Below are 27,186 nucleotides of genomic sequence, written 5' to 3' on the forward strand. Positions count from 1 at the left end.
TGTAACTGTGTATGGTCCATGATAATTAAGTCCTACCTCCTTATCAACTTGTCTACTGTGTGGAGACTTACCAAACCACAGTTAATTTCCTTGTTCGGGCGGAGAAGCTGGTCTGACTGGATCTGACACTCTTACCCGCACTTTGACGCACGTCGCACAGAACTTCGACTCCTCTGTTTCTGAGGTAAGTGCGTTATTCTGTTAAGGTATAATGTCATTTCCCAGCAAATTAACCAACAATTAATAACGGGGCTTTTGTCAGTGTCAAATAAATGTGTGTCAGCTGCATGAGGAAACTGGATTCTTTTTTTTTTTTTTTTTTTTTTTTTTTTTTTTTTTTCATGGATGGAGGTGTTGGGTACTGCCTTTCTAGACTTGCGGAAAACACGCGCTCTGCATTTACGCACTGGTATAAACGATCCGAAGACATCATTGTCACTTAAACGCGTTTCTTATCATATGTATAATATATAATACGTTAATTTACAAATATATCACACTTTGAAAGAAAAAAAGACAGTGCGAAAGCCAACAAACTTGATCTCCTGGATCAAAATACCTCATTAATTTTTCAGACCAGGAGGTTTTGTGTGAGACAGTTTATGTGTTTCTCTTATGGTTCCTTCTGCACTGGTTGGATGTTGACAAGTTGGTTTACTGACCTGTGGCCCGGTCTTTTGATGCCTCTTTGGTGAAACGTCAAGACTGACACGGCAGGTTTTTACCCTTGTATGGTGTTCGGGTCCGTTCATTTTTTATTATAAGAAAAATGATTTGAGTAATTATTTTTTTCAAACTCATCGGCCTTGGCTCATTTTCTATGATGAACAATAGATCAGAATACATTTTCAATGACCACACACTGTACACACACACACACACACACACACACACACACACACACACACACACACACACACACATTTGTATTACAGGGCTAAAACAACAAGTGTGGAAATTGTAGGTCCTGTGCACCTTCACTGTCCACCTCCTTTCTGGGCCTACTGTGTGTGTGTGTGTGTGTGTGTGTGTGTGTGTGTGTGTGTGTGTGCGTGAAATAAAATTCTGAAGTCAGTTAAATAAACAACACCATATTCGGTTGGTCCGAGCAGTGTGTGTGTGCACTGAAACAGGAACCCCTCCCTGTGAGCAGGAAGTGAGTACATGTTGTCAGTTGGCTGAGCTCGAGTAGTTGGAATTACAATATTTATCTGTGTGTGTGTGTATGTGTGTGTGTGTAACCCATGAATACTTGCTGAATAACAAAAATATGAACACCACACAAGGGTTAAAGACTGTTTGATTTGGCCTTGGGACCATGCCAACCAAAAATAAACATAATAGAATCAAAGCAGTAGGAACTAGAAGCACTCGGAGAGCACAGACCGCCGCCAAGGCTGATCAGTGGCCCCCCCTGTGGGCCCCCCCCACGCCAAGGAGGTTATGTTTTTGCCAGGGTTTGTGTGTTTGTTTGTTTGTCTGTCCGTTAGTGTGCAACATAACTCAAAAAGTTATGGACAGATTTTGATTAAATTTTCAGGGTTTGTTGGAAATGGCCCCCCCCCGTGGGCCCCCCCACCCCCGATCACCACCAAAATTTAATCATTTCTTCCTTATCCCATTTCCAACAAACCCTGAAAATTTCATCCAAATCTGTCCATAACTTTTTGAGTTATGTTGCACACTAACGGACAGACAAACAAACAAACAAACAGACAAACAAACCCTGGCAAAAACATAACCTCCTTGGCGGAGGTAAAAATATCAGGTCAGCAGCAAAGGTTGTTGTATAACACAACAGCGAACAGGAAGACCAGGTCTATTATTGCTGTTCCTCTATCAGTTTTACAGATGCCTTCAGGTCGCAGATACAGAATGTCTTTGGGAAATAAAAGGGTCTAGGAAGGATCGTTTATACCAAGAGCAGCCCGTTATGTAAAAATGTGATAGAAGTTTGATTTTAGCTCTACTTATTTATTTGATAGCTTGGACATGTATTGTATGTGCTGTGGGTGGATGAACCGAAACAAACTTCCACTGCAGTGGACAGTAAAGTTGAATTGAACTGAACTAAATTCATGACTCAGAGAAGTGTCTTTTCCTCTCTGTGTGTTGTTTCTCTGCTCTACTGGTTTAGGATTATGGTGATTTGACTGTTAAATTTGCCTGTGAAAGTAACATCTGTCTGCTGAAACTGCTGCAGGTGTTTTTTGTCATCTTTTTTCTCTTTTTATTACTTGTGTCAAGGAAGTTGTGTGATCTTTTCGCTTATCTGTTTGTACAATATCTGAACATAGCATAAAACAGTGCAAAAGCTGAAACTGTCTATTTGCAAAAGGTGGGGATGTGGGTCATATGACAACATGCATATATGGCAACATGCATGAGTCAGTAGTAAGTTTATCTTTCTATCCCTGAATTGAGATACAACATTTTTTGTGAGTATGACTCTAAATACATATTGCTTTCTATACTGAAAAATCATCAACCAAGTAATTCTTTCCATCATGGCTACCTTCAGCTTTGTTGGTTCTAATGACCACATTTCTCAGTCTCTGAATTAAGATACAATCTGGATATATGGGGAGTATGTACAGCAGTAAAAACAAAAGTTTCAGGGAAAAATGAGCTTCTGAAGTGACCTCCCTTTGCACTTAACATGTCTTTTTTTTTTTTTTCTGTAATCTTAATAATTTGATTGATATTGTGCTTTTCTGTCTTAGTGCTAAGCGCTTTACACTGAAACCATTATTCATTCAGTCTCATCACTCAATGGTGGTGGTAAACTACTTTGGGGCAGACTGATGGAGATGTGGTTGCCCATCCACGCCAACAGCCTCTCTTCACATTCATACAAGGACACAATGGTACTGCAGGTTATGGGATGACCTGCTCTACTTCTGAGCCACAGCCACTGCACAGCTGATGTTTTATACCAGGTTTCATTCAACACATGTCAGATGTTTCTAACTAGTTTTGTTGCTTCTTGTCATGGGATCAGGGGAATCTTTAATCTTTACATTTAGCTCAGGGTTTTTTGTGCACATAATCCCTGTATTTTCTCATAGCATCTGAAGAAAAGAGAATGATGAATAAATGTTTTTGCTCATTTCAACCTCAAAACAACAAAGGTAGAGGTGGCCAAACACTTTGCACAGAACTTCACACTGAATACTCTACTACAGTGTTTTTCAACCTTGGGGTCGGGACCCCCTCTGGGGTCGCCTGGAATTCAAATGGGGTTGCCTGAAATTTCTAGTAATTGATAAAAAAAATTTAAAAAAAAGAAAAATATGGTGAGTTGAGAGAGACAATCACAAAACATAAAAGACATGACAAACTGTGAAGCTGAAACTGAAGCACTGTGGGACTGTTTATCTTCAATGTTCATTGTGGTCGGTTTCAGGTGCTGCAGCTCTTTCATCATTCATAGTTTGAGTTATTGTTTTTTCAGTATTAATTGTCAGCCTTGTTAATCCAAGCTGGACTGACTGTACATATCCTGACCAAAGAAAATAAAATTCTCACTTTGTGCAGTAATCTACACCTGGTTTTTCTGCCTCTGTCCATAATAATATACATTACATAGCCTAAATGTCGTCTAAAATTAACATTTATTTGCAACACAGCAAGCAAACTATTACATGATCAAAAACAAATACATTTTAGCAAAAAAATGTCTTCGTTTTGAATGTTTGGGGTCACCAGAAATTTGTGATGTTAAAATGGGGTCGTGAGTCAAAAAAGGTTGGAAACCACTGCTCTAAGTTTCCGTCACAGCTACAGAGCTATCAGGAAATGACAAGCAGTTTAGTGACCTTAGATTGTACTGATTATCTCAGCTCAGCTCAGCTCAGCTCAGCTCACTCAGGGTCTGTGTAGTGTCCTGAGTGAGAGGACAGGTAGAGGATCAACGTTTAATAACGCCATCTAAAACATGGATAAACCATATTTGATGGTTGGAATCTTGGTTGGAACAAAAATGTTGTGTCACCAAACTTATAATAATTTTATTTTGGCCTTGTATTTTTTCTCTGATGTTTAGATAAAATGACGTCTCAAGGATTGAAGGTGTTGCTCTCGCTGGATGCTGAGGCAGTTGCCTCACTGAAAGATGGACTCAATTTTAAGAAAAATCCAGATGATTGTAAATGTTACATCATATACAAAAACAGTGGTGGCTTTAAAGCGTGTAAGAACCAATGCAAACATCAAGGAGGGTTATTTATTAAAGATATTGAAGACTTGGATGGCAGGTGAGACTATTCTTAGAATAAACACCCATCAGAGGTTATGCTGTTTGAATCAAACTTCTAATAAAAGACGCCTTCTGTTCACACAGGACTGTTAAATGCACCAAACATAACTGGAAGTTAAATGTTTTAACAATGAAATACGTGAATCCACCAGACAGCTTCATGCAAGATGAGCTCGGTAAGTTCTGATGCACCTCTGCCAGTATTATGAATTAATAATCAATATTTTCCAAGACAGTAAATCAGTTTAACTTGTCATTTGTTTTCCTTCAACCATGTTCAGTCAGAGACACTTATAAAGAACTGATCATACATACTTAATGCATTCAGTAAACAATGCAAGCGTAAGTTCTGTTAAATCCTCGGTTCTACTTTGGTTCAACTCTCTGTTTAAATAGGGTCCAGATCTCTCATGGCTGAACTGGGGTTTCACCCTCACGCTCTAACCCGTAGATATACTACTTAGCTGAACAAATTTTGAAACACTCGCCTGTCTTCTAACTGCCTTTAATTCCAACCTCTGCCCCGCTAACTCTGGTACCAGAACTGCCAGGAGAAACCCACTCTATGGTCAGTAATAACACCAGCCCAGTTGGTTATGGCAGCTGTTTCACATGGATTTAGTGCACTTGTTACATGACAGGTAATAATTTGAAAGCCAGGAATGGAAGACCCTCGGGACACATAAATAATAATAGGTGGTCATAGACTAAGATACCTTCAGGACCTTTGATGTTATGCACACATTAACCTAACCTTTTACATTCACCAACATAATGTACCACATTGGGAATAAATCAAGGAGAATTTAGAATATACTTTTTATAAATTTATTGTAGGCGATTTTAGCAAAGCGTATACATAAATCATCAATCAATTAGTCAATAATAAAATCATTAAACTGAACTTCTAAAGTTATAAATCAATATCCAAATCGTTAAACTTAACTGCCTTCTATTTTCCTTACTTCAACGCAATCCCCTTTGTAATCCCTCAACCCACAGTTCAGTCCTTTGAGTCTTTTTGAAAATGTCCCAAATTGTTGCCTCGCTTGATGTCCTCAGGGGAAGAAAAAGGAAAAACTTTTGTTTCCGAATTTAAAGAAAAATTAGAAAAAGTTCAAATTTAGATAAAATAAAAATTAATACAATTTAGAAAAGGAACTCATCAGCTTGGCCAAAACAAATGAATTCAATGCTGGATAAAAGGAAAAAGAATTAGGAAATGTAAAAATCTTCTTCTTTTCCAGTTCGGACCAAAACAGGGAAAAACCCAACAAACTCTGGTAAACAGCTTATTTGTCGGCAAATGTCCCCGTGAAGTTGGTAAAAGTCCTCTTAAAAGACAATTCTTGTCTTTAAAGTCTTTGATCCGTTGCCTCTCAGATGAGATAGGTCTTTGTCTTCAAATCCCGATTCATCGATGCAAAGTTACTCTATCTGATGAAACCTCCAGCATTATTTGAGAAGTAAGATTAACAACTTAGAAGCCAATCTGCCACACTCTTTTCTGGTCCTAAAAGAGCATAGCTCTAAGTCTAATCTCTACGTATAACACGTAGGGCACCCTCTCCTTCGGAGCGTCTCGTACTTCTGAAAAGCTATAATAGCCATTTTAGTCTTTAACACAACTTCAGACATCCTCCGGCTACACCCAGTTGACTTCATCGATAGATGAGTCGTGTCCAGATGTCTCCGTTGGAACTTCCCTTTCTTTCCAGTTTTGGTGCGGCAGATAGCTGGTTGTTTTTCTCACTTCTCCTATTTTGCAATAGTTACTGACTGTGTCCGTGCAAAACATGTCCTGACATGCTCCTTCTCTGCTTTAACATGTCTCAACACATCCCTTTGCATTCAAATGAATCAACATCATTTTACTTTAATCATACTTATTGATCACAATGCATATATCAACTTTAATTCAACTTAATAAATCAACTCAAATCATCATGTTAGTATTACGTTATATTTAATCACTGTTTTTACGCTGGATAATATGTTCCCACTCTATGCCTATATCAGCCTGAGGAACCCTGACCTCGACCTAACTTGACAGTTCCTAAAGAGGGTGATGAGTGTCTTCAGTCAGAGAATTTAGCATTTATGTAAATCAGAGGTGTCAAACATATGGCCCATGGTCCACCCAAGGGTCCAATCCTACCCATGGGATGAATTTGTGAAATGCAAAAATTACACTGAAGATATTAACAGTGTTGAAGTATGTCAATATTTCAGTACACTGCAGTGACCACATACAAGATTTGAAGCAGTGATGACTACAATCAGAATGAGAATCAGCTTTACTGGCCAAGAATGTGAACAAATACAAGGAATTTGGCTTTGGTTTCTACATTGCTCACGACATACAATTCCGACATGAACCCAGAACAACATGAACCCAATCACATGTGGACCTAGACCTAATATAGACAAACACTTGACTAGAGACAAGGACAATAATGGGTTGAGATTTACAGTGGATTTATAATGTAATATGTAGAGAGTGAAAATTGGAGTTTTTATACAGTGAGTGGATGTGAGGATCTGGTCTGTTAAAAATATATGTTTATGTGTATATTATTTACAGTGGGTTTTATATTGTAATATGCACAGAAAGTGCAAATTGGAGTTTTTATCCAGTGAGTGGATGTGTACAGGAATCTGTAAAAATATATGTTTATGTATATATTAAGTAAGTAAGTAAATTTTATTTATAGAGCACTTTTCACAGGCAGAGTCACAAAGTGCTTTATCAAATCAAATCAAAATCAAATTTACAGAAACCCAACAGAATCCTCCAGGAGCAAACACTTGTGACTGGTGACAGTGGCGAGGAAAAACTTTCCTTTAACAGGCAGAAACCTTGAGCAGACCCAGACTCCTGGAGGGTGGCCATCTGCCTTGACCAGTTTATTACTGTAGTGCAAATTAGTCAGAGTATTTTACATGGTGCAAAATAGTCAGTTTTTTACAGAATGCAAAATATAAGTTTGTAAGTTGGTGAATTGGAGTCAGGGGGGTACTGACACTGGATGGCTCATAAAGTGTGAAGTGTTCATCAGAGTGGGGGAAAAACTGTTCTTGTGTCTGGCTGTTTTGGTATACACTGCTCTGTATCACCTGCTGCTGGTGGGACGACATGATAACAACACATTAAATACATGACAACACGACCAGCAGCTTATTTCTTATCATGCTAATCCTGAGCCCTGGCAGGCCCATTAGTATTGTTTTAATATTGTGTTATCTTTAGTTTTTTGTTATATACCAGAACTCTGTTGGCTGCCGGCAGAGGTGGTTTAATATAGATTAATGGAAGTTACATAAGAGGAAACACAACATAATGACCTTTAATGTATTTACTGTTGTTTCTTATAAAGAACATCATGCCTCAAGATGCGCCTGCCCCACCGGCTATAATTCTAAACATAATTAAAACGCCCTCCTGCGCAACCACCTCCCAGTGCGACTGGCGAGGCCACCGACAGTGAGAGGACACCGTATTGTGGGCTTGATCCGACGTTCTGTGAGATACACACAGTGTTATACAAATGACAATGACTGCTTCGTCGCGAGCTCATCACAGCCACGTCCAACATTTGATCAAGAATGTAATTGATTACTTTTGATCACACGTGTGTAGGTGATTTTCACTAAGTTTGGTCCAAATTGGATGTAAACCGTAGGAGGGGATGAAAGTATGAGGGGTGGGATTTTATAGGCCTACACTTCCACCCAATATGGCTGACTTCCTGTTGGGTTCAAGGTGGGGCCATAATGTAATTTTTTACTTGTCCTACTATGGGCTATGTCTGGACCAAGTTTCGTGTTTGTATGTGGAAAAAAATTTGGGGAGGGCTCCCATCCGTGTAATGTATTCTGATTTTTGAGGGGGCGCTGCTGAGTCATTTTGTGATATTTTTTTCTTGGCGACTTCAAATAAAAAAAAATTTCGCCGGGCTTGAATTTTTGGTAAAAAAAATTGACTTTTTGTTAACGTTCAGGGGGTCAAATTTGCATTCAAAAAAGTGAGAGAGAAAAAAAAAAAAAAGAAACTGTGATTTTAATAGGACCTCGCTGGCATGTGTGCTGGGCTTGGGCCTAACTATGCTCAATGTAGTTGACCACTTCACTTATTTAGGCTCAACAGTCACTGTGGACCTGTCTTTGGATACAGAAATTAACATCTGCATTGGCAAGGCTGCCACCACGCTAAATAAACCAAAGCAGTGAGTCTGGGAAAACAAGAACCTGTCCAGCAAGACGAAGATAAGTGTTCACTAAGCCTCAAGAGGTTAAACTCGTTCATTCATTCTTTCATTATCTGAACCTGCTAAACCTGAACTCATTCCATTTAAGACGCCTCTGCAGGATTCTGGGTATCACCTGGAAAGACAAGGTGCCAAGCTGAAGTACTGCACAGGGTTGGACAGACAACCATACACTCAGTGCTGAGTAAAAGAAGACTAAGGTGCAGGGTTATTATCATTTATGAAAACTAGTGAAATGACAAAAACTAGAATTGAAAAAACACTTTCGTTAACTGAAATAAATAAAAACTATAATTAAAAGAAAAAACAATAACCAACTGAAACTGTATTGTGTGTTTACAAAACTAACTAAAACATATAAAAATGATGGATAAAATTCCCTTCATTTTCGTTTTTGTCAATGTCAGATTGATATGAAATCGCTTTATTTCACTCGAGCAATTTTAGCTTGCGGCTCCATACGACACCACACGGTCCGTCACTTCTCGTCACTTGTGGTTTAGAGTCGTCTTCTTGTCCCCACTCTACCTGGAAACATGGAGACTAAAGTTGGGAGAAAGCAGCAGAGTCCTGTAGGGGATTTATGTGAATACAACGGCGAGGAAGATAAAAGATATTAAAAAAAAAAACTAAACTAAAACTAAGCAATTAGGAAAAAAACAAAAACTAATATAAACTGGCAAACCTGCTCTAAAAACTAATTAAAACTAACTGAATTAGAGAAAAAAAAGGTAAAAACTAAATAAAACTAAAGTATAATGAAAAATCCTAAACTATTATAACCTTGCTAAGGTGGCTGGGGCAGATGAAGCATATGGAAGCTGGCAAAATCCCAGTAGACCCACTGTATGGCCAGCTGGAACAAGGTTCACGTTCTAGGGGCCGCCCCTGCCTCAGATTTAGGGACTTTTGCAAAAGAGACATGTAATCTACCACAATTTCCACTGGTACCTGGGAAACGCTGGCCGAAGATCAGTGTGGCTGGAGGCAGGCTGTGAAGGCTGGTGTCAAGAGAGCTGAGAAGAACAAGCTTGAACCTTATGATAAGAAAAGAAAAAGGAGACATCCCCAGGTTCTGACACCACATACTGTATTCAGTTGCCCTGACTGCAACTGGGTCTGCCACTCATGAATCAGGCTCTTCAACCACCAAGCCCACTGTGGCACAAGATGCAACCCATCATGTTTTGAGGCAGACAGAGGCCAATGATCGCATCTTAATAACTCATCTCAGGCTATGTTCACAGTGTCGGCATTAGCGCTCACTTCACATATACTGGTCTCATCTGATTTATTTCTCAGGCCGTTCACGTCATGTTTTTATATGTGGCAGATATCAGTGTGAACTGGTTATGTGTCTGCACTGAGGCTCATGTTCAGATCATTACCCTCAGTAAAAGTCTGCATATTCCAAACCTTGTTTTTAAGTAAATCTGAAGAAAAATGGTACCTGTTAGTGTTTTTTGTTGTATTTGGTGTTTTTGGATTAATCTTTCTAGTGCATTCATGTTCATTATGTTGCATTTTATGACTGTACAAGTTGAAGGCTTAGCACGTTTGAAGTACTTTATGGTAATTAAATAATTTATGGTAGTGACAATATGGTAAATTGGGTTATGACTGAGCAGTCCATGTTTTCATAGATCTGACCCTTAAAAGAATGATGTCTCTATAACTGTCAGAAAACAGTCAGGATATTTCCTTTCATCCTTGGACTGTCTGCAAGATTCTGTATAAATTAGTGTTTTTCAACCTTGGGGTTCGAACCCTGTGTGAGGCCACCTGAAATTTCTAGTAATTGATAAAAAGAAACTAAAAACTTACTAATAAAAAATATATGGTGAGTTGAGAGAGACAATCCCAATACATAAAAGACGTGACAAACTGAGTCTGAAGCTGAAGCACTGTGGTTCTGTTTATCTGTCAAATGTTCATTGTGGTCAGTTTCAGATGCTGCAGCTCTTTCATAATTCATAGTTTGAGTTCTTGTTTGTTCAATATTAATTGCCATCCTTGTAAATCCAAGCTGGACTGACTGTACATATCCTGACCAAGGAAAATCAAATTCTCTCTTTGTGCAGTAATCTACACCTGGCTTTTCTGCCTCCGTCTATAATAATATACATTATATAGACTAAATATCCTCTAAAATTATTTATTTGCAACATATTATAGCAAACTATTACATGATCAAAAATAAATAAATTTTAGAAAAAAAAAAAGTCTGTTTTGAATGTCTGGGGTCACCAGAAATTTGTGAAGTTAAAATGGGGTCACGAGCCAAAAAAGGTTGGGAACCAGTGGTATAGACTGTAAACCTGCAACCACTGTTATTTTAGACTTGAAATGAAAGATGATTAAGGATGTTTCATTCACAGAGGTGGAGATGTTGGATGATGGGGGGCTTCAGCTCGTTGAGTTGTGCCCTGATGACCCCTGGGTGGTTGACCCTCTAGAGCCTCTGGATCTGCAGGAAGGAGAAGTGAAAGTATGTACCAATTCAGTTTTCACTCCCTGATTTTAGACATACCAAAACTCTGAAGACAAACGGCAGGTCCAAGGCTCTGGAACACTCTGCCCAAACATATCACATGTACACAGTCCACTGAGCACTTTAAATCTCTTTTAAAGATCCATCTATTTGCACTGGCTTTTAATACAAGTGTGTGACTTATATTTGTTGTATCTCCTGGTTGTGTTTCAGATGCTGTTTATCCTATTACTGTGTATACATTTTTATCAGTTTTAGTTTATCTTGCATTCATTCTTATTGTACTAGTTTTAGCATCTTTTGTGTTTTTATCTTCAACTTTGTACAGCACTTTGGGCATTTTGTGTTGCTTTAAATGTGCTGTATAAATAAACCTCACCTTCACCTTGACACTGACCTTGAAAATCCTGCAGATGATGTTTTTCCTGTTGTGTTTGGGAGCACTTTATTAGATGAAACATATATAAATTACTTTACATCAATATCATCTCAATATTTAATAACTAGTACCGTTCAGCCATTATTTTTGCATCATAAGCTGTTTTTGCTTCGTTTACTCTACAGGGTGTATCAAAAAAATCGATACATTTTGGATTGGATTTAAATCCCGCTGCTACTTCACACAAACCAGTTTTAACTTGGATTGCGCAATTTGCCCCTGCTCACTCATGCATGAAAACCTGGCTCTGTAAATTTGGACAAATATCCACCAATCCCCTACTTACTGACATCCATAAAAGAAAATTCCAAAAATTATCAAATGCAGAACTGGGGGTAATTTTTCAAAATGTGTGGTTTTTTTATACACCCTGTATATTCTGCAAACCTGCTTGGCTTGTTTTTCTGATAGTCGATGTCACAATAAGAGTGTATGACACTGAGAACAATGCTTCATGTCAGAAAAGTAGGATGGGGAAAATACCTGGGGGTTTTTGCCCATGACTGCCTCTTTGTGGTTTTCATGGGTTTCTTTTCTGTATTGTATTTTTAAGGACTTTGCCAGAATCTGTGTTAAATGTGTTAGATAATCTTTTATGATTGGTGTGATATGAAATAACAGGAAAAGCATCTTTCCGCACAACATGAGCATGGATTCCAGTAATGTTTTTGACACTAATGTGCCACTGCCTCCCAGCTCAGCACTGTGTCAATTCCTAATGGGAACTCTTCTATATTTGTACCAAATTCGTTATGTAGCAATTTGTCTCTTTGACTCAGAAAACCTAAACCATGAAATACAATGGTTGCATCAGTCTTGAGAACCTCTATAAGCCTAGTTCTTTTCTGTACAGAAAACTTATCAATATGACAGTCAATGAAAAATTACATGGACAAGCAGACTCAATTTATTAATTTTTTTTATTGGTTTATTCAATAGGGACCATGCATATTTATGAACTTTGCTGTATAAAAATACACCCATGCAAATATGCCAGAATTAGCCAAAATAACTACTTTTCATCCGCAGTCCTTAAGCAGGTGACAGAATAAGACATAAAACAGCCAACAATTGATACAGCACTCATTCACAATAAATAATAATGAAAAAAATACAGATCATGACATCGACATCATCAAACAAAAAACAAATAGACATTGTATGATCACAGGGGCATTAGCTTAGTCATTCACATCTATACTTACATCCACTTTAACAGAGAAAGTGTATGGGTGATGAAATGTATGGCAGTTAAAAGTGAGTGCACCTCTGGTTTTCTAGGAGCCTCTGTTTTCAGTGAGTTTTCAAAATGTTGTAAGTTGGACACTCTCTTATTGTGAGGGGCAAGCTATTCCAGAGTTTCCCTCCTACTAGTGACAGTACATTTTGTCCAAAAGTGGTGCATCTGAATGGTATCACACAGTTCCCATTTACAGAGGCCTGTGTACTACCACCGCTTTCAAGTCTCAATAATAGCAACAGTTCTAAAAAAACAAACAAAAAAACATATCCATTTTGGCATCTGGCTTCTGTAACACTGTGAATTCCTCTCCCAGGTGACATACTTCACCCACGCCTGTGTTGAACTGAAGCTTGGGGAGAAGCGGTTCATATTTGACCCCTGGTTGAAGGGCCCTGCGTTCGCCAGAGGCTGGTGGCTTTTACATGAGCCTCCAGCAGATTGCATGGACAGGCTGTGTGCAGCAGATCTCATCTACATCAGCCATATGCACTCAGACCACCTCAGGTACGCCTTGTCACAAGAAGACATGGTTAAATACTCAGGTCACCTTAGTGATATTGCCATCAGTGTATCAACAAATCATGCAGTGGGGTAAGTTGCAGTGCAGTGCATGCCGTGCTTCTCTCTGGCAGGAGATTCAGGACACTCAAATTATGGACTAATAGACTCAGGGATAGTTTTTTTACCAGGGCAATGGCCTGTATAGTACTGTACTGTATAGTACTGTATATAACTTGCATTATTTTGCACAGTCTGAATCGCTCTTGCACTTTGTATGACCTTTTTAACATATTTTAATTTTTTTTTATATCTTTGCACTTTTTAATAGTCCTTTGTATATTTGATTCTGTTTGTCTTTTTATTCTCCTCTGCAACGAAAAGTATTGAGTCCTAATTTTGTTGTATTTTATACTGTGTATGATTGTGTAATGACAATAAAGACTATCTATCTATCTATCTATCTATCTATCTATCTATCTATCTATCTATCTATCTATCTATCTATCTATCTATCTATCTATCTATCTATCTATCTATCTATCTATCTATCTATCTATCTATCGATCTATCTATCTATCTATCGATCGATCTATCAAGTATTGTGTCATTTTCCATATCCTCCCTTCTGCACATGCTCTTTTCTCACTGAAAAAAATCTAAATCTTACCAAGTGTATTTTTCTCATTTCTAGTCAAAATATGTCATCACACTTAAAGTAAGACATAATCACCTAAAGAGTAACTTTTGAGTGAGATAAGAGCTTATTTTTAGACAATAGATCTTGAAAATCTTATTTCAAGAAATCTCACCAATATAATTTTCACTTTTTTTTTGCTTAATTCAATTTTTTTTGGTTTTTTTTTTCCTTTATTCAAGCAAAAAAAAAAAGAAATCTGTCAATGGAACAAGTGAAAATTATCTTGGAAAGATTTCTTGAAATAAGATTTTCAAGATCTATTGTCTAAAAATAAGTTCTTATTTCTCACTGAAAAGTTACTCTTTAGGTGATTATGTCTTATTTTAAGTGTGATGATATATTTTAACTAGAAATGAGAAAAATACAGTTGGTAAGATTCTGATTTTTTCCAGTGCTATCAAGGTCTAAACTGGATGTTTCAGTAAGATAATGCCCTTTGAAACACATCCAGGACATGACATGTTGAAACTGTGAAGAATGTAGCTTTGTTATTTTTCCTTGTTAACAGTGAACTTTTTTCAACTATACCATGTAATGTTTAATGTTGAATTACAGAGGTCCATTGTATCTGTCACCTATTACGTTATATGATCGTGATACACTTCATCATACTTTTCATGGGCTTGGCTGCAGTGATTCTCTTCCTGTAGTGTAATTTCATACCCTCATGGTTAAATTTTAACTGTAAGACTTTTATAATAAACTTGAACTGTGGTTTGTTTTTTACAGCTACCCAACGCTCAAAGTCCTGTCAGAGCGAAGGCCTGATATGCCCATTTACGTTGGTGACACTTCAAGACCAGTCTTTTGGTTAGCTCACTTGCATTAATACATGTTTTATTTTGAATCTGGAAAAATGCTGGTGCTCTTTTTACAACTTTTTCTTTGCCTTTGTACAATAGGTATTTGGAGCAAAGCCAAGTCAAGCTGACTAACATCAAAGTTATTCCTTTTGGCATCTGGCAAAATGTAAATCACTGCTGCTCTAATGTGCTGACCGTGCACAAATGACAAAGAATAATCAATTAATTCACTAGACTGACAGTAGCTCTAGTCCCACCCTGTCTGTTTGTGTCACTCAGGTTGATGAACACCTGAGATTCATGATCCTGATGGATGGGGTACATCCTGAAATGGACACATGCATCATTGTTCAATACAAAGGTTAAAGCTTATGTCTCAGTAATGTATATTTAAATAATCACTAACCATCAACAGTAAAAACAAACAAAATTGTAATGCGTTTTGACTGCAGGTCACATGATCCTGAATACTGTGGACTGCACCAGGCCAAATGGGGGCAGGCTTCCACAAAATGTGGACTTGATGATGAGTGATTTTGCTGGGGGGGCATCTGGGTTCCCAATGACCTTCTACGGGGGAAAGTACACTGGTGAGGCTGTGGCTGCAAGTCAAAACCATGATATGACACGTATTCTGTTAGGGCTGTGCAATTAATCGAAATTCAATTCGATTTTGATTATTAGACGCAACGATTACAAAAATTATGTAATCGAGAAAAAACAATTATTAATTTTGAGTTGTTTTAATTCACGCGCACGCAAGCTACCATGAGCTGCTCTGCCCCGCCCCCCTCTAAACTACTGCTGCCAGCTAGCCGGCAGGTCCACCCCAAGAGGAAAGTTGTACCTAGCGGTCTGGAAAAACGGCAGGAGAATCACAGCAGAAGTGCTTGGTAAACAAAAAAGGCAAGTCAAATTCAGTTGTATGGAATCACTTTGGGTTTGATGAAGAAGACGAAGAGCAAAAACACATCACGTGCAAAAAGTATTTCGTAGTTGTGTCCGCACCGACCGCTAACACAACAATCCTTTTTAACCATCTAAAGTTTAACCACCGCCACCTTTATCATAATCTTATGAAAAACTAAAACACATAAAAACAACTTCGTCCGCAATGCAATCTTCAGTTTCCGAATCTCTTTACGCTGCAACTCCCGTATTAACCTAACCCTAACCCGTATAACCCTAACGTACGTATTCCAGATGGCTGATGTATACAGAAGACCTGAACTGAAACCTCATGGCACACCACTGAATTTACTGTTTCATACTACACTGAACATACTTGAATTTATAATTTGCACTTTACGTGAGCTTTTTTTTTTTCTTTTTTAATTGCTACAGTTCTATGGCAAGTCTATAGCAGTTTAATTACAGTGCACTGTTTGTTTACAAAAGGAAACATACTTGAATTTACAGTATACTTATTTGCATTCAAAGATTTTTTTTGTTTCGTACAAAAGTGAACATACTTTGTTTTAGTGGTTAAAAGGTTTATTTATGTTTAAGGAGTATATTTTACATTGTTTTGCAAGAAAAAAATAAACAACTTTAAGGTTAACAAATAATCGTTTTTAATAATCGTGATTTCAATTATTGCTAAAATAATCGTGATTATTTTTTTTTTCTATAATCGAGCAGCCCTATATTCTGTTACTGTCAGGCCAGGGCTATGCTGCCTGTGGCTCTGTATCAAACACCAACAGAACAGGAATGTCTATTTTTTCCTTAAAATTTTGCAACCAAATAGGTAGTCATTATTTCAGAAATATTAAGTTTAATTCAATTCAATTCAATTCAACTTTATTTGTATAGCCCAATATCACAACAAGGTTATCTCAAAGGGCTTTACAGAGTCAGTTAGAGTAAACAACAGTCAAATGAACAGAATAAAATATCCAGTATGGCTAAAACTTATCTTTGAAAGTCAATTTTTTTTTACTAAAATGTACAGAACAGTTTTGATTCTTTGATGAAAGATACTGAAAGAGAGAGAGGGATAATCATGCATCAGAACAGAGAATTATTCAGTTCAAGCAATTATTTTATTTATGTATTTATTTTTAGAGTAAAAGAATATCATTAAGAGACAGGGTTGTTAAGTTGGAGTTTCAAGGAGCTGATTCATTACATGTATCCGCAATGAATGGAGCCAAACTTAACATAAAAGGTTTATGTTAATGATGTTAGTTCATAGGATGTGCGTTTTGAGTGGCGTGACTCATATATGATCTATGTGAGTGATCTTGATCACAAGGTGACATGGCAAAAGACCAGGGAAACCCCATATGAGTCACTGACCCACCTCATGTTTAATACATGTACTTAATACATGTTAAACTGCAGTGTAGCCCAAAGAACTGAGTTGTTTCCAATCGAAAGAAGGATAAAATAATGTAGATTTAAACCAAATTATGGAAATCAACTCAGGCATATTTGAACAGGTGGCCATTTTGTGCTGTCATTTGGAAATGTGCGATGATATTATGGGTTCTTCGTCATCTAGGTCTATAATGATGATGTGTTATTTCTTTGAGAGGCTGAAATATTTAAATGCACTTACAGTGCATAATGCACCTGTGACAATCCTTTCATGTAAATATGTATGCAGACTGTTTAGAAGAACACTAATGAGTCATCACATTCTGATTACTGACAGAAGAAGTGGTCAGAATGTGGATTATTTCATTACAATGGCGCCTTTCACTGGGTTGGATATATTAGTCAGCAAGTGAACATTTAATCCTCAAAACTGATGTGTTGGAAGCAACAAAATAGGCAATATAAGCAACTGAGTGACTTTGACCAGTTGCATTTTGTAATGGTGATGGCTGGGTCAGAGCATCTCCACAGCTGCAGGTCTGGTTGGGTGTTCCTGGTCTGCAGTGGTTAGTACCGACCAAAAAATGGACTAAGGAAGGACATCCCAATCTCAGGACCACTGATCATGTGTGGGAGGTGTTAGACAAATAAATCTGATCTATGAAAGTCCACCTCTCTACTTCCAGGACTTCAGGGATCTGCTGCTAATATCTTTCTACAGGTACCTGTTGGAAAAATACAGTGTTAGACTATTCTCAGAATACTGTGTGTTTGAAGGTTGTGTCATGGTGACATTTCTCCAGGTGGTTAACCCCCACAGTGTCTTGTCTTCTTGGGCTGATCTGTGATTCCTTCTTGCTTGGAGGTGTTAATGTTTCCTCCTGACCCTGAAGGCGTCTGTAAATGCCCTCGGTGTTTGAGTATTTTGTCTTGCCGTGGGAGCATGACCAGGGACAACTGGACAAAATGTACAACAACAAGACGCCTTGATGCCACCTGGAGATTGCCTCTGCCTCGACACAGACTCTGTTACCAGACACACACATAACAATGTTAAGAAACGTGAACCAATGAGTGTAACATTATTCTCTGTAAGAATCTATACTTCCTTGTGTTAGTCAGTCAACTGCTGCTGCATTCTGCTGGATGTACTTGACTCCTAGCTGCAAGTAAAATCTTTTGATTCCAGAATCCAGCGACTCTGTCTGGTGTCTCAGAATTTTTCAATCATACCCCAGCACACCTTCAGAGGTCTGGTGGGGTCTAGGCCTCGGGTCAGAGCTGGTTTTGTGTTGCTCTTTAGGTACTTTTGGTAGGTACTAAGCACTTTACACTGGGAATGAACAAGATTTGGAGATGCTCTGAGCCAATTATTTAACCATCACAATGTCTCCCTTGCTACAGTTGCTCAGATTCCTACTCGTGCTCATTTTTGCTGTTTCCAACACATCAACTTCAAGGGCTAAATGAACACTTGCTGTCTAATATATCACACTCACTCACAGGTTCCATTGCAACAAGATAATCAAAACGAAAACCACTTTGCCTTTGTCTATTGTCAGAATGTTGCAGCTGATCAATATTTGTTTTTAATAGATGTTTGTTATAGGTGAATTTAACATAACCTGAACAGCAAAGCAAACTTTACTGCTCTTATGGGTGCAGTTATGTGTCATAAGGATATGTCACTGCTGAAACAAGAATGTTGGCCTACACACAGATTCCTGGAAAGCTGAGTTTATCAAAAATGAAAGGAGAAAGTTGCTGAATTATAAAGCAGACCTGGTGAAGTCCCTGCAGCCGAAGATCTACTGTCCATTTGCTGGATACTTTGTGGAGGCTCATCCTTCAGACAGGTACAGTATAAACACAGGGATGAGGCAGGGTTGAGCAGTTAAACTACATTCATATTTATAGCTATAAATGCAAACCATAACCACAAGCTCTTCACAAGGAAAAACCCAGACCTTATTTCTAGTATGCTGAAATGAAACCAATGTGGTTATGATCTCTTGACCATGAAGCATACCCAAATAGGCATGTGATTTAAAGGAAAACGGAAGTGACAGAAGTCTAAATAAAGAGATGTCAGTTCTCTGTGTGGGTGCAAGGAAATTGCAAAACTTAAAATGATGAGTGATACAAGCCATATTGGTCAAGTGTCATAAAACCACAGAACAGAGAAATGTAAGCTGTAAAAATGCAGAACAAAAACCACACCCCCACACCCCCATATGACACTCTGCCACACCAAGAGGTCAACTCCACAGGAAACACTGGGGTTGACAAAATGTGTGACTGACTGAAAATGGCTTTATTATTCCCCAGGCATCACAGTAAACCTATTTGATGTATTTAACCTTTTTAAAGCTTGTGTAATTGTGTTAGCCTGACCAGCCATCTGGTTTTCTCAGTGTATTCAATACCAGTGACCTGCAGTGGGGTTCATGGCTGGGGAGGCACTGACTCTTTCAGAGCCAGATCTACAAATATATGGTGGCCTGAGAAACTGGAATAGAGCGAGTGAGCAAATGGAATGGCCTGGGTTTATGGGCTCTGCATCAAGTCAGCATAGGTAGACCGGCAGGAACTCAACAGGAAACCTTCAAAAAGAGCCATTTCAAACTAAAAATAAAAAAGTTTATGGTCTTACCTTTATTTGTACATGAAATGTAATCCTCCATTTTTGATGAGGTGAATTAAAGTGTATAAAAAAGAACGAAGATTATAAGCGCATGAATCTGTGGACTCACAGGCGCCATCTATCATGAGGCAGGGGTACTGTTTGCCTCCCCTAGTGACTTTTTCACTGCGGTTTTATGATTAATCCGTGAGCCTAAACACATTACAGAAATACATTCCATACGTTATGCAAATTATGGGAGGATAGAGCATAGAATCAGAGTGTTTGAAAGCATTTTAACTGCGATATACAGAGGGACAGCAACACAATATTTTCATCATGTACCAGCAGAGTTCATGAGGGGAGGAGACAGTTCTCCTGGAGGCACAGCACAGCGCTGCCTCACAACGCATCTCCTCCCTGTATTTGAATGGAGCATGTGGAAATTCTGCTATTCTAATTGACAAAAAAAAAAAAAAAATAACAATATTGGATTCGAACGGAAAATGAGTTTATAGGACATACCAGCTGACAACTATCAACATTTATTATATTTTATAGTCAAGTTTTTTTTCTTTTCAAGATTGACAAGGGAGGCTCTGCCTCCCCTGCCTCCTCTGACTGCACGTCACTGTTCAATACTGAAAAAACACTCTGGAACTGGGCCAGTCGCTGGGAAATATGTACTATCTATTCTATACCAACCAATCACAAGTCTGGGGGGCGGATGTTTCACAACACGTCCTACGCACCGACTTCTTTTTGTCATGAGTCAAAGTCAGTTCCAAGTTCGCAAATCTCTACATCTGTTGTCGGTTTTTTACTTGATTAAAAAATAAGGCTTGAATTATGGATTACACCCTGTATTATAAAAGTTCTCTGACAAAAGCGAGAGTAATCATTCACCGAAGTTTCTACTCGACCACCACCACCGTACGCCATGATGGAAGCATGCTGAGGTTTGTGGACATTAGGGATCTGCTCGTCACATAATAATTACGTCACATCCGTCTTATCTGTGATTGGTTTACTCTGCACCTGTTAGTACCACCTTCATATTTGGATTGAAACCCTGTGATTCCAAACGCATTTCTCATTGAGAGAGATGGATGGTTGGCAGGCTATGATTGTGTCTCTAAAAAAAAAGCTCTCTATATCACCAGTCACTTTTCCATTGACCCTCAAATTGCGCATAAAAATTTACCTAATGAAAAAATGACAGTTCCGCCAAAAGTCTAATGTTTCGATTAAAAGTTTTTGCGCTGGCAAGAGGTGGTTTTTCGGGTGTTGTGCAAATGGTATATCACACAAAACTGCAATGGAAAGACCTTTTTTACAACAAAAGCCAGGTGAATTAAAAAAAAAACGGATGTTGACGTATGTGTGGACGCACCAGGAAACCCGATCATTTTTTAATTTAGTACAAGATAGAGGGGTAATATATAATAGTAATGAATATATCTGTAAATCAACACCATATTTACATTCGTCGCCATGTTTATGGAATAACTTCTCATGTCATCTCACGATAATAAATAAACAAATCATCGCATTTGTGATTTAATGGAAAAAACGACAATTACGCACTTCTGTTTTTTTGACATTTAGTAAATATCAGTAAAGTTTTGCGCAGATGTCCAATGGAAAAGCGACTACTGTCATTTGTATTCATAGATACATCAAGGAGACAAATACCAAAAATAGTGCAGCGGACCTCAATGCACTAATCAATAAGAAAACACCAGGCATCAGGACATGGACGCCAAAGCCAGGTGCTGTTCTGGACCTCAGCCTCGCTCTCAGAGACTCCACTAACAGGTTGGTAACCCCTCAAGCTTTGTATACGTGTTCAGTTAATGTCCAACTTTTACTCCCTTAGTACATCACAACCACAGCACATAAATCACCAAACATTACATGTCAGCACAAAGGCACCATTCAGTGGTTTACAGAGCACCACTGTTCCCAGATTTCAGCTGTTGAGATCAAGGTTATGCAGATCGGAGAGGGAAAGAATATGATCTCATGCAATTGTTTAGAGGTAGGCTATGTAAACAGAAAATGAAGACATAGAGTAACAGTGTGAGTGGATCTTCACATAGTGGTGGATGACCAACATGGTACGTCTGGCTGCTAGTTTTGCCTCTCATTTACGTTTTTCAGTGCAGAATTAAGGGTTTATTTACCACCTATATATTTGTTCTGTTTGGCCCAACCCAATCTCAACCCTGAGGCCTAAATATCATGAGTGAACAATTATAAGAAACTGGAAGGGCTTGAAATGATCATTTGAGGAATAGGACGGTACTTTGTGACACATCATGTAACATTATCTTGACTCCAAAATATGTTCAGATGGTTGGTTTTAGACTTTTAGACTTGTTTGGTTGTTTGTAAAAAGACCATTAGGAGTTCCTTTTCACTCAACAGACAAGGGAGAGAGTGGTAAGTGAGGGAACCAGTGGCACTGATGAGAACAAAGCCATGAAAAAGAGAACAGATTGTTAAGGTAAAAACAAATAAATGTGACCACACCATCATACAATAGGTCAAAAGTTTTACATAGGTTGCCTTTAAGAGATGAGGAAAGAAGAGCTGCCTATAACTGTCAAATAATCATTTTACTGTATCATTAGTTACATCTATAAAACATGTGATAGCTTCTGCATCACTGTGCAGAAATTCCACCACCACCCTTGTTGTATGCATGTTGTAATTAAAGTGGTCTGAGGAGACATGACACTTTTGCATCTGCTCTTTCTCTTTGTTTTGAGGTAGTAAAACATGTATCCTGTGACAAAGATTTCATCTAGACACAGGTGTTAAATATGTTATTGACATACAGTCTGTAGCTACTGATGACAGATTCTTCTTTGTGAAGCACAGCATGACAGCACAATTATTCTTGTCCGCATGTGTGTTTGTTTTCATGGGATTGGCGCTACTACACTGTAAGCCCGGATAAGTAGAGTTTACTCAAAAAATTTGAGGCAAGTGATTGCACTTAAATGATTTGAGTAATGATCGACTAATCAATTGGTTTAAGTAGGTTCAACTTTAATGCTAAAAGTATTGAACTTAAACTATTAAGTAGAAAACACTAAAAGACAAGTTATTTGTACTTTAAATCTGTTGTAAAATCAACCCCACTATCCAACCATTCAACTCAGCATTGTAGGTTACACTGACTAATTTTCTCAATTGCAGCCAGATTAAGTTATCACTGATTAAACAACTTTAAGTTAATTAAACTCAAGATTTTTTCCTGACCAAAATAGTTATGAAATTACTCATCTTAATATATTGTAGCATGAATAGAAATTAGCTCAATGTCATTTGCCAGTACAGGACATGCTTGTTATTTGACAAGACAATTATATTTCCATGTAACATTAACAAGTTTAGATGAACAGGAAACCCATTGTTCTTCCTATGGGTCTGACTCATGGTGCAGCTCTACAAAAATACAAAAACAAACACAAAAAGGCCAATAAACACTGCCATACACACATTAAATCCAAATGAACACTAACACCACAACCCCGCTAAACCCCTGCACATAAAAATAACACATTTTCAACAACCTGCCCAATACCCACAATGCAATGCGAAGATAAAAAGGTGTGGTCATGACTAAAACTTAGTGATTTAATTCCATTCAACTTAAACTTTTTCGTACTTTCAACTATGTTTACAAATTAGTAGAATATACTTAACATTGTATAGTAACATTATAAAACTTAAATAATTTAAGTGCATTGTAATTAAAGCATTTTAGTAAATACAAATTCCAGGCTTACAGTGTACTGTAAAACCAGTTTGCTGTCTCGGGACAATGAAATTTAGAGAATGTGTGCATAAAGGGCTCAACATGGTGAGAACACACATCAAAGCTTTTGATTCTGTGAGTGTGGATATTTGGATCAGGCATTTAGGAAAGGTAGAGGAAGTAGAGCGTCTTCAAGCCAGAAGGTGGTTGTTTGATCACGGGCCCCCACCTACATGTGAGCACCCCAGGGTTGTCCAAGTGGCTTCTCCACTGGTGTGCACTTGTTTATGTTAGTGAATGGGAAACACTATGAAGCTCTTTCAGTGCCATTTAGATAGAAGAACACAATATAAACACACTCAGTCCTCATTGCCTCCTGAAGAATTCTGTCAGAGTCTGGTCTTGAACAGCTCTAAATGTAAAGTGTCGTGAGCTAAGTTTTGTGATGATTTGGTGTTATATGAATTTGATTTGATTCAGTTTGATAGCAAAGTCATTGTGATCTCAACAATTAACCTTATTAAACAGGACTGATGTCCAAAAGTAAATTATACAAGTTCCAAATATAATGTTATTTTCGTGTGAATGTTTCCTTTGCTACAATGCCGAACATAGTGAAGCTGTCACCAATCCCCCAGCTAATGCAAAAATCTACAAGGACAGTTGGGATTTCAACTTGTATGTGGATGAATTGAACAGCGCCATCAGCTCTGAGATATTTAAACACCAAAGCTGGATCCAGTTTTATTACACCTGGGCAGGCTTTCAAAACTACAACCTTCTTGTGCGGGTAAATATACTCAGTCCATAAGATCCTCTCTGTTCTTCTGAAACATCTGTCTGCCAGCTTCTTGTTTTGTACAAATGCTTTTGAGTGCAGCTAAAGTGAGTGCATTTCGTTTCTTTGGAGACACTGCTTTCATCCTGGCATATTATTTTCTGCCTTTCCTCTTATGTCTGACGATCTGCTCCAAAGACAAACACTTGAACAAAAACCCCAAAAGATGGATGTTTTGCTTGTCCAGTGAAACCTGAAATATGGTCCATATTGACCATACACTGGGATTCAGTGGCAGTTACTTAAGCAACAAAAGATACATTTAGTGTTTCTCCCTAATGTATTCATCAGTGTAGAAAGGTTTATCTGCAGAGCTTCTAAGATTTCAGACTGGAATCTACCACTAAAAAGCGAAAAGTATATATTGTCTGTTTAAAAAAGAAAAAAAGGTTATGTTTAGGTAAAAAATAGTGTAGGGGTAATCCAATCCAGTGATGTTTTGTGTATTTCTGTCAGATTTTAGATATATTTATTCATTAAAAAAAAAATAAATAAATAAATAAAACTTAAGTAAGTAATCAAACAAACAAACAAATAAATAAATCTTTATTCTGAGTTTGATAAATGTTAGACATGTTCAACCACAGATTCACTGAACCTGCTGTCAACAGTCACACCACAGACATACAGACTGAGCCATATTTTTTCCAAGACATCCTTCTTCATGTATACTTAGTAAAACAGTATGAGCATTCCCATGTTGCGTTACATTTTTTATTGCAGTTTATGAGCTCAGTATTGGCTCCCAGTCAAAATAAACATAAATATATTATGTAAAGTGGATTAGGTAAGTGGGCCTATCAGACTTTAAAGACACTTTGCTATTCTTTTTTTCTGTGTTTTAAAACCACGTTTTAAAAACAAGTAAACACCTGGTTCAGTCAAATAATATTTTATCAAAAATAAAACACTTTTCAGTTTTAATTCTGGAGCTCTTCCTGTGATCTTCCTCTGTTCTTCCTCTTTTCTTCCTCTGGTTTTCATCTGTTCTGGTCTTCATTCTGTTGTTCTTCCTTTTTTCTTCCCCTGGTCTTTCTCTGTTCTGGTCTTTATTCTGTTCTTCTTCCTCTGTTCTTCCTCTGTCTTCCCTCTGGTCTTCCTCTGTTCTTCTTCCTCTGTCTTCCCTCTGGTCTTCCTCTGTTCTTCCTCTGGACTTCCTCTGTTCTCGTCTTCATTCTGTTCTTTGTCTTATGTTCCTCCTCTGTTCTTCCTCTGTTCTTCCTCTGGTCTTCCTCTGGTCTTCCTCTGGTCTTCCTCTGTTCTTCCTCTGTTCTTCCTCTGTTCTTCCTCTGGTCTTCCTCTGTTCCTCCTCTGTTCTTCCTCTGTTCCTCCTCTGTCCTCCCTTTGGTCTGCCTCTGTTCCTCCTTCTGTTCTTCCTCTGTTCTTCCTCTGTTCTTCCTCTGTCCTCCTTGTGTTCTTCATCTGTTCTTCCTCTGTCCTCCTTCTGTTCTTCCTCTGTTCTTCCTATGCTCTTCCTCTGGTCTTCCTCTGTTCTGATTTTTTTTTCTGTTCTTCTTCCTCTGTTCTTCTTCTGGTCTTCCTCTTTCAGCCTACTCCTTTGGGTGGCCTGCTTGTCTTTGAAACTGAAAATTGGTCACATCAGATGACACTTTCCTGCACAGTTTCTTGGTGATGATGATGATCAGGATGATGATTTTTTGTATGACAATGAAATGCACATTCAAGGTCATTGAGACAGATGATGACTTCACCCCGTTGACTGGCGGCTATGACTACTTGGTGGACTTCTTGGATCTGTCGTTTCCCACCAAAAGGCCTGACAGGAAGCACTCATATTTGGAGGTGAGTCACTGCAGAGCTGCAGTTAGGATCTGGCTAATGAAATGAAAGTTCACTGGGAGCTACACACCAGGATTTGACCAGCAGCTAGTGTCAATAGCACATCTTAACTCGTTATTCCTGCTTTTACAGAGCAGTAATCCAAATGTGTATTGGTTTTCTTCTTAAAGCTTAAAAACAGGGTTGGTGTCATGAGATACTTAGTTCTGCACGGCCGCCTCTGGGATGACCTGTACATCGGTTTTCAGAACCGCATCAGCCGAGACCCAGACGATTACCATCACAAGTACGCACCTTTTCTAACTCTGTTAACTTTAGTCCTTTTTTTCAGTTACCTTTCTTATTTAGAAGCAAAAATATAAGCATGTAATATGATACTACCCCAGGAAGAATCGCTGATGTCCTGCATCAGCTAATGGGGATCCAAATAAATAAATAAATAAATATTCATAAAATATTTAGGAATGCACCTTGAGACTTTTTGTACGTTATTACTTCATAGTCATAGATGAACATTATTATTGCTAATGAAACACGGTATCAAGTTATACAGTAGATACACAAAGTACACAACGCCTACTCTGGTCTATCCTGTTGGTCTTGCAGGTTTTGGAACCACTTCCAGTCATATCTTCCTCTTCAAAGGCCAGACTGGAATAAATTCTTGCAGGAGGTGCACGACATATCTCAAGACTCACCTAAAATATGGAGCTATTGCACACTTGTATGAACTGGCAACACCTATGTGGTTTTCAACATGCTCTCATATACCATAATGTATGGTCTTATAATTCCTAGTTCATTGGAGATCATTAGAGGTTTGTATAACACTATTATTTGATTCTCACCATAGAAATGTAGGACTTGTGTGAGACTTGAAAATCTCGAAACTTGCTTGTTATTTACTTCTACCTCTGCCATACAAACAGTATCTGTACATGATACAAATGAGAAAAAAAAACATTAAAGTAACACATTATTGTTACTCATTTATTTTTCACCTATTCCACAGATTAGGAAATTAGGAGATTGGAGTAATTATTTTGTCTTTTGGTAGAAGGTAAAAGTGTATGTAGACTTGACTAATTCAGTAAATAAATAATAAAAAAAAAGCTCTGAATAAGTGTGTGTTTC

General features: G+C 38.1%; 1 protein-coding gene across 2 annotated transcripts; it reads left to right on the plus strand.

The window, feature by feature from the left end:
* Nucleotides 1-27,058, plus strand: cmah (cytidine monophospho-N-acetylneuraminic acid hydroxylase). 2 transcript variants are annotated; one of them, XM_030150897.1, is made up of 15 exons: nucleotides 1-184; nucleotides 4,046-4,256; nucleotides 4,343-4,434; nucleotides 10,905-11,014; nucleotides 13,013-13,203; nucleotides 14,627-14,707; nucleotides 14,800-14,866; nucleotides 14,980-15,061; nucleotides 15,153-15,290; nucleotides 18,743-18,878; nucleotides 21,320-21,463; nucleotides 24,030-24,204; nucleotides 25,939-26,055; nucleotides 26,223-26,338; nucleotides 26,659-27,058. In XM_030150897.1, exons 2-15 carry the CDS (start codon nucleotides 4,051-4,053, stop codon nucleotides 26,780-26,782), a joined length of 1,779 nt encoding a protein of 592 aa, XP_030006757.1. In that variant the 5' UTR covers nucleotides 1-184; nucleotides 4,046-4,050; the 3' UTR covers nucleotides 26,783-27,058. The 2 variants fall into 2 exon arrangements, with proteins under 2 accessions (XP_030006757.1, XP_030006758.1); XM_030150898.1 differs by lacking the exons at nucleotides 4,046-4,256; nucleotides 4,343-4,434 and having other exon boundaries at nucleotides 7-184.
* Nucleotides 27,059-27,186: the final 128 nt, after the last annotated feature.

The sequence above is a fragment of the Sphaeramia orbicularis genome, chromosome 12 (genome assembly GCF_902148855.1).
Source record: "Sphaeramia orbicularis chromosome 12, fSphaOr1.1, whole genome shotgun sequence".
NCBI classification, from domain to species: domain Eukaryota; kingdom Metazoa; phylum Chordata; class Actinopteri; order Kurtiformes; family Apogonidae; genus Sphaeramia; species Sphaeramia orbicularis.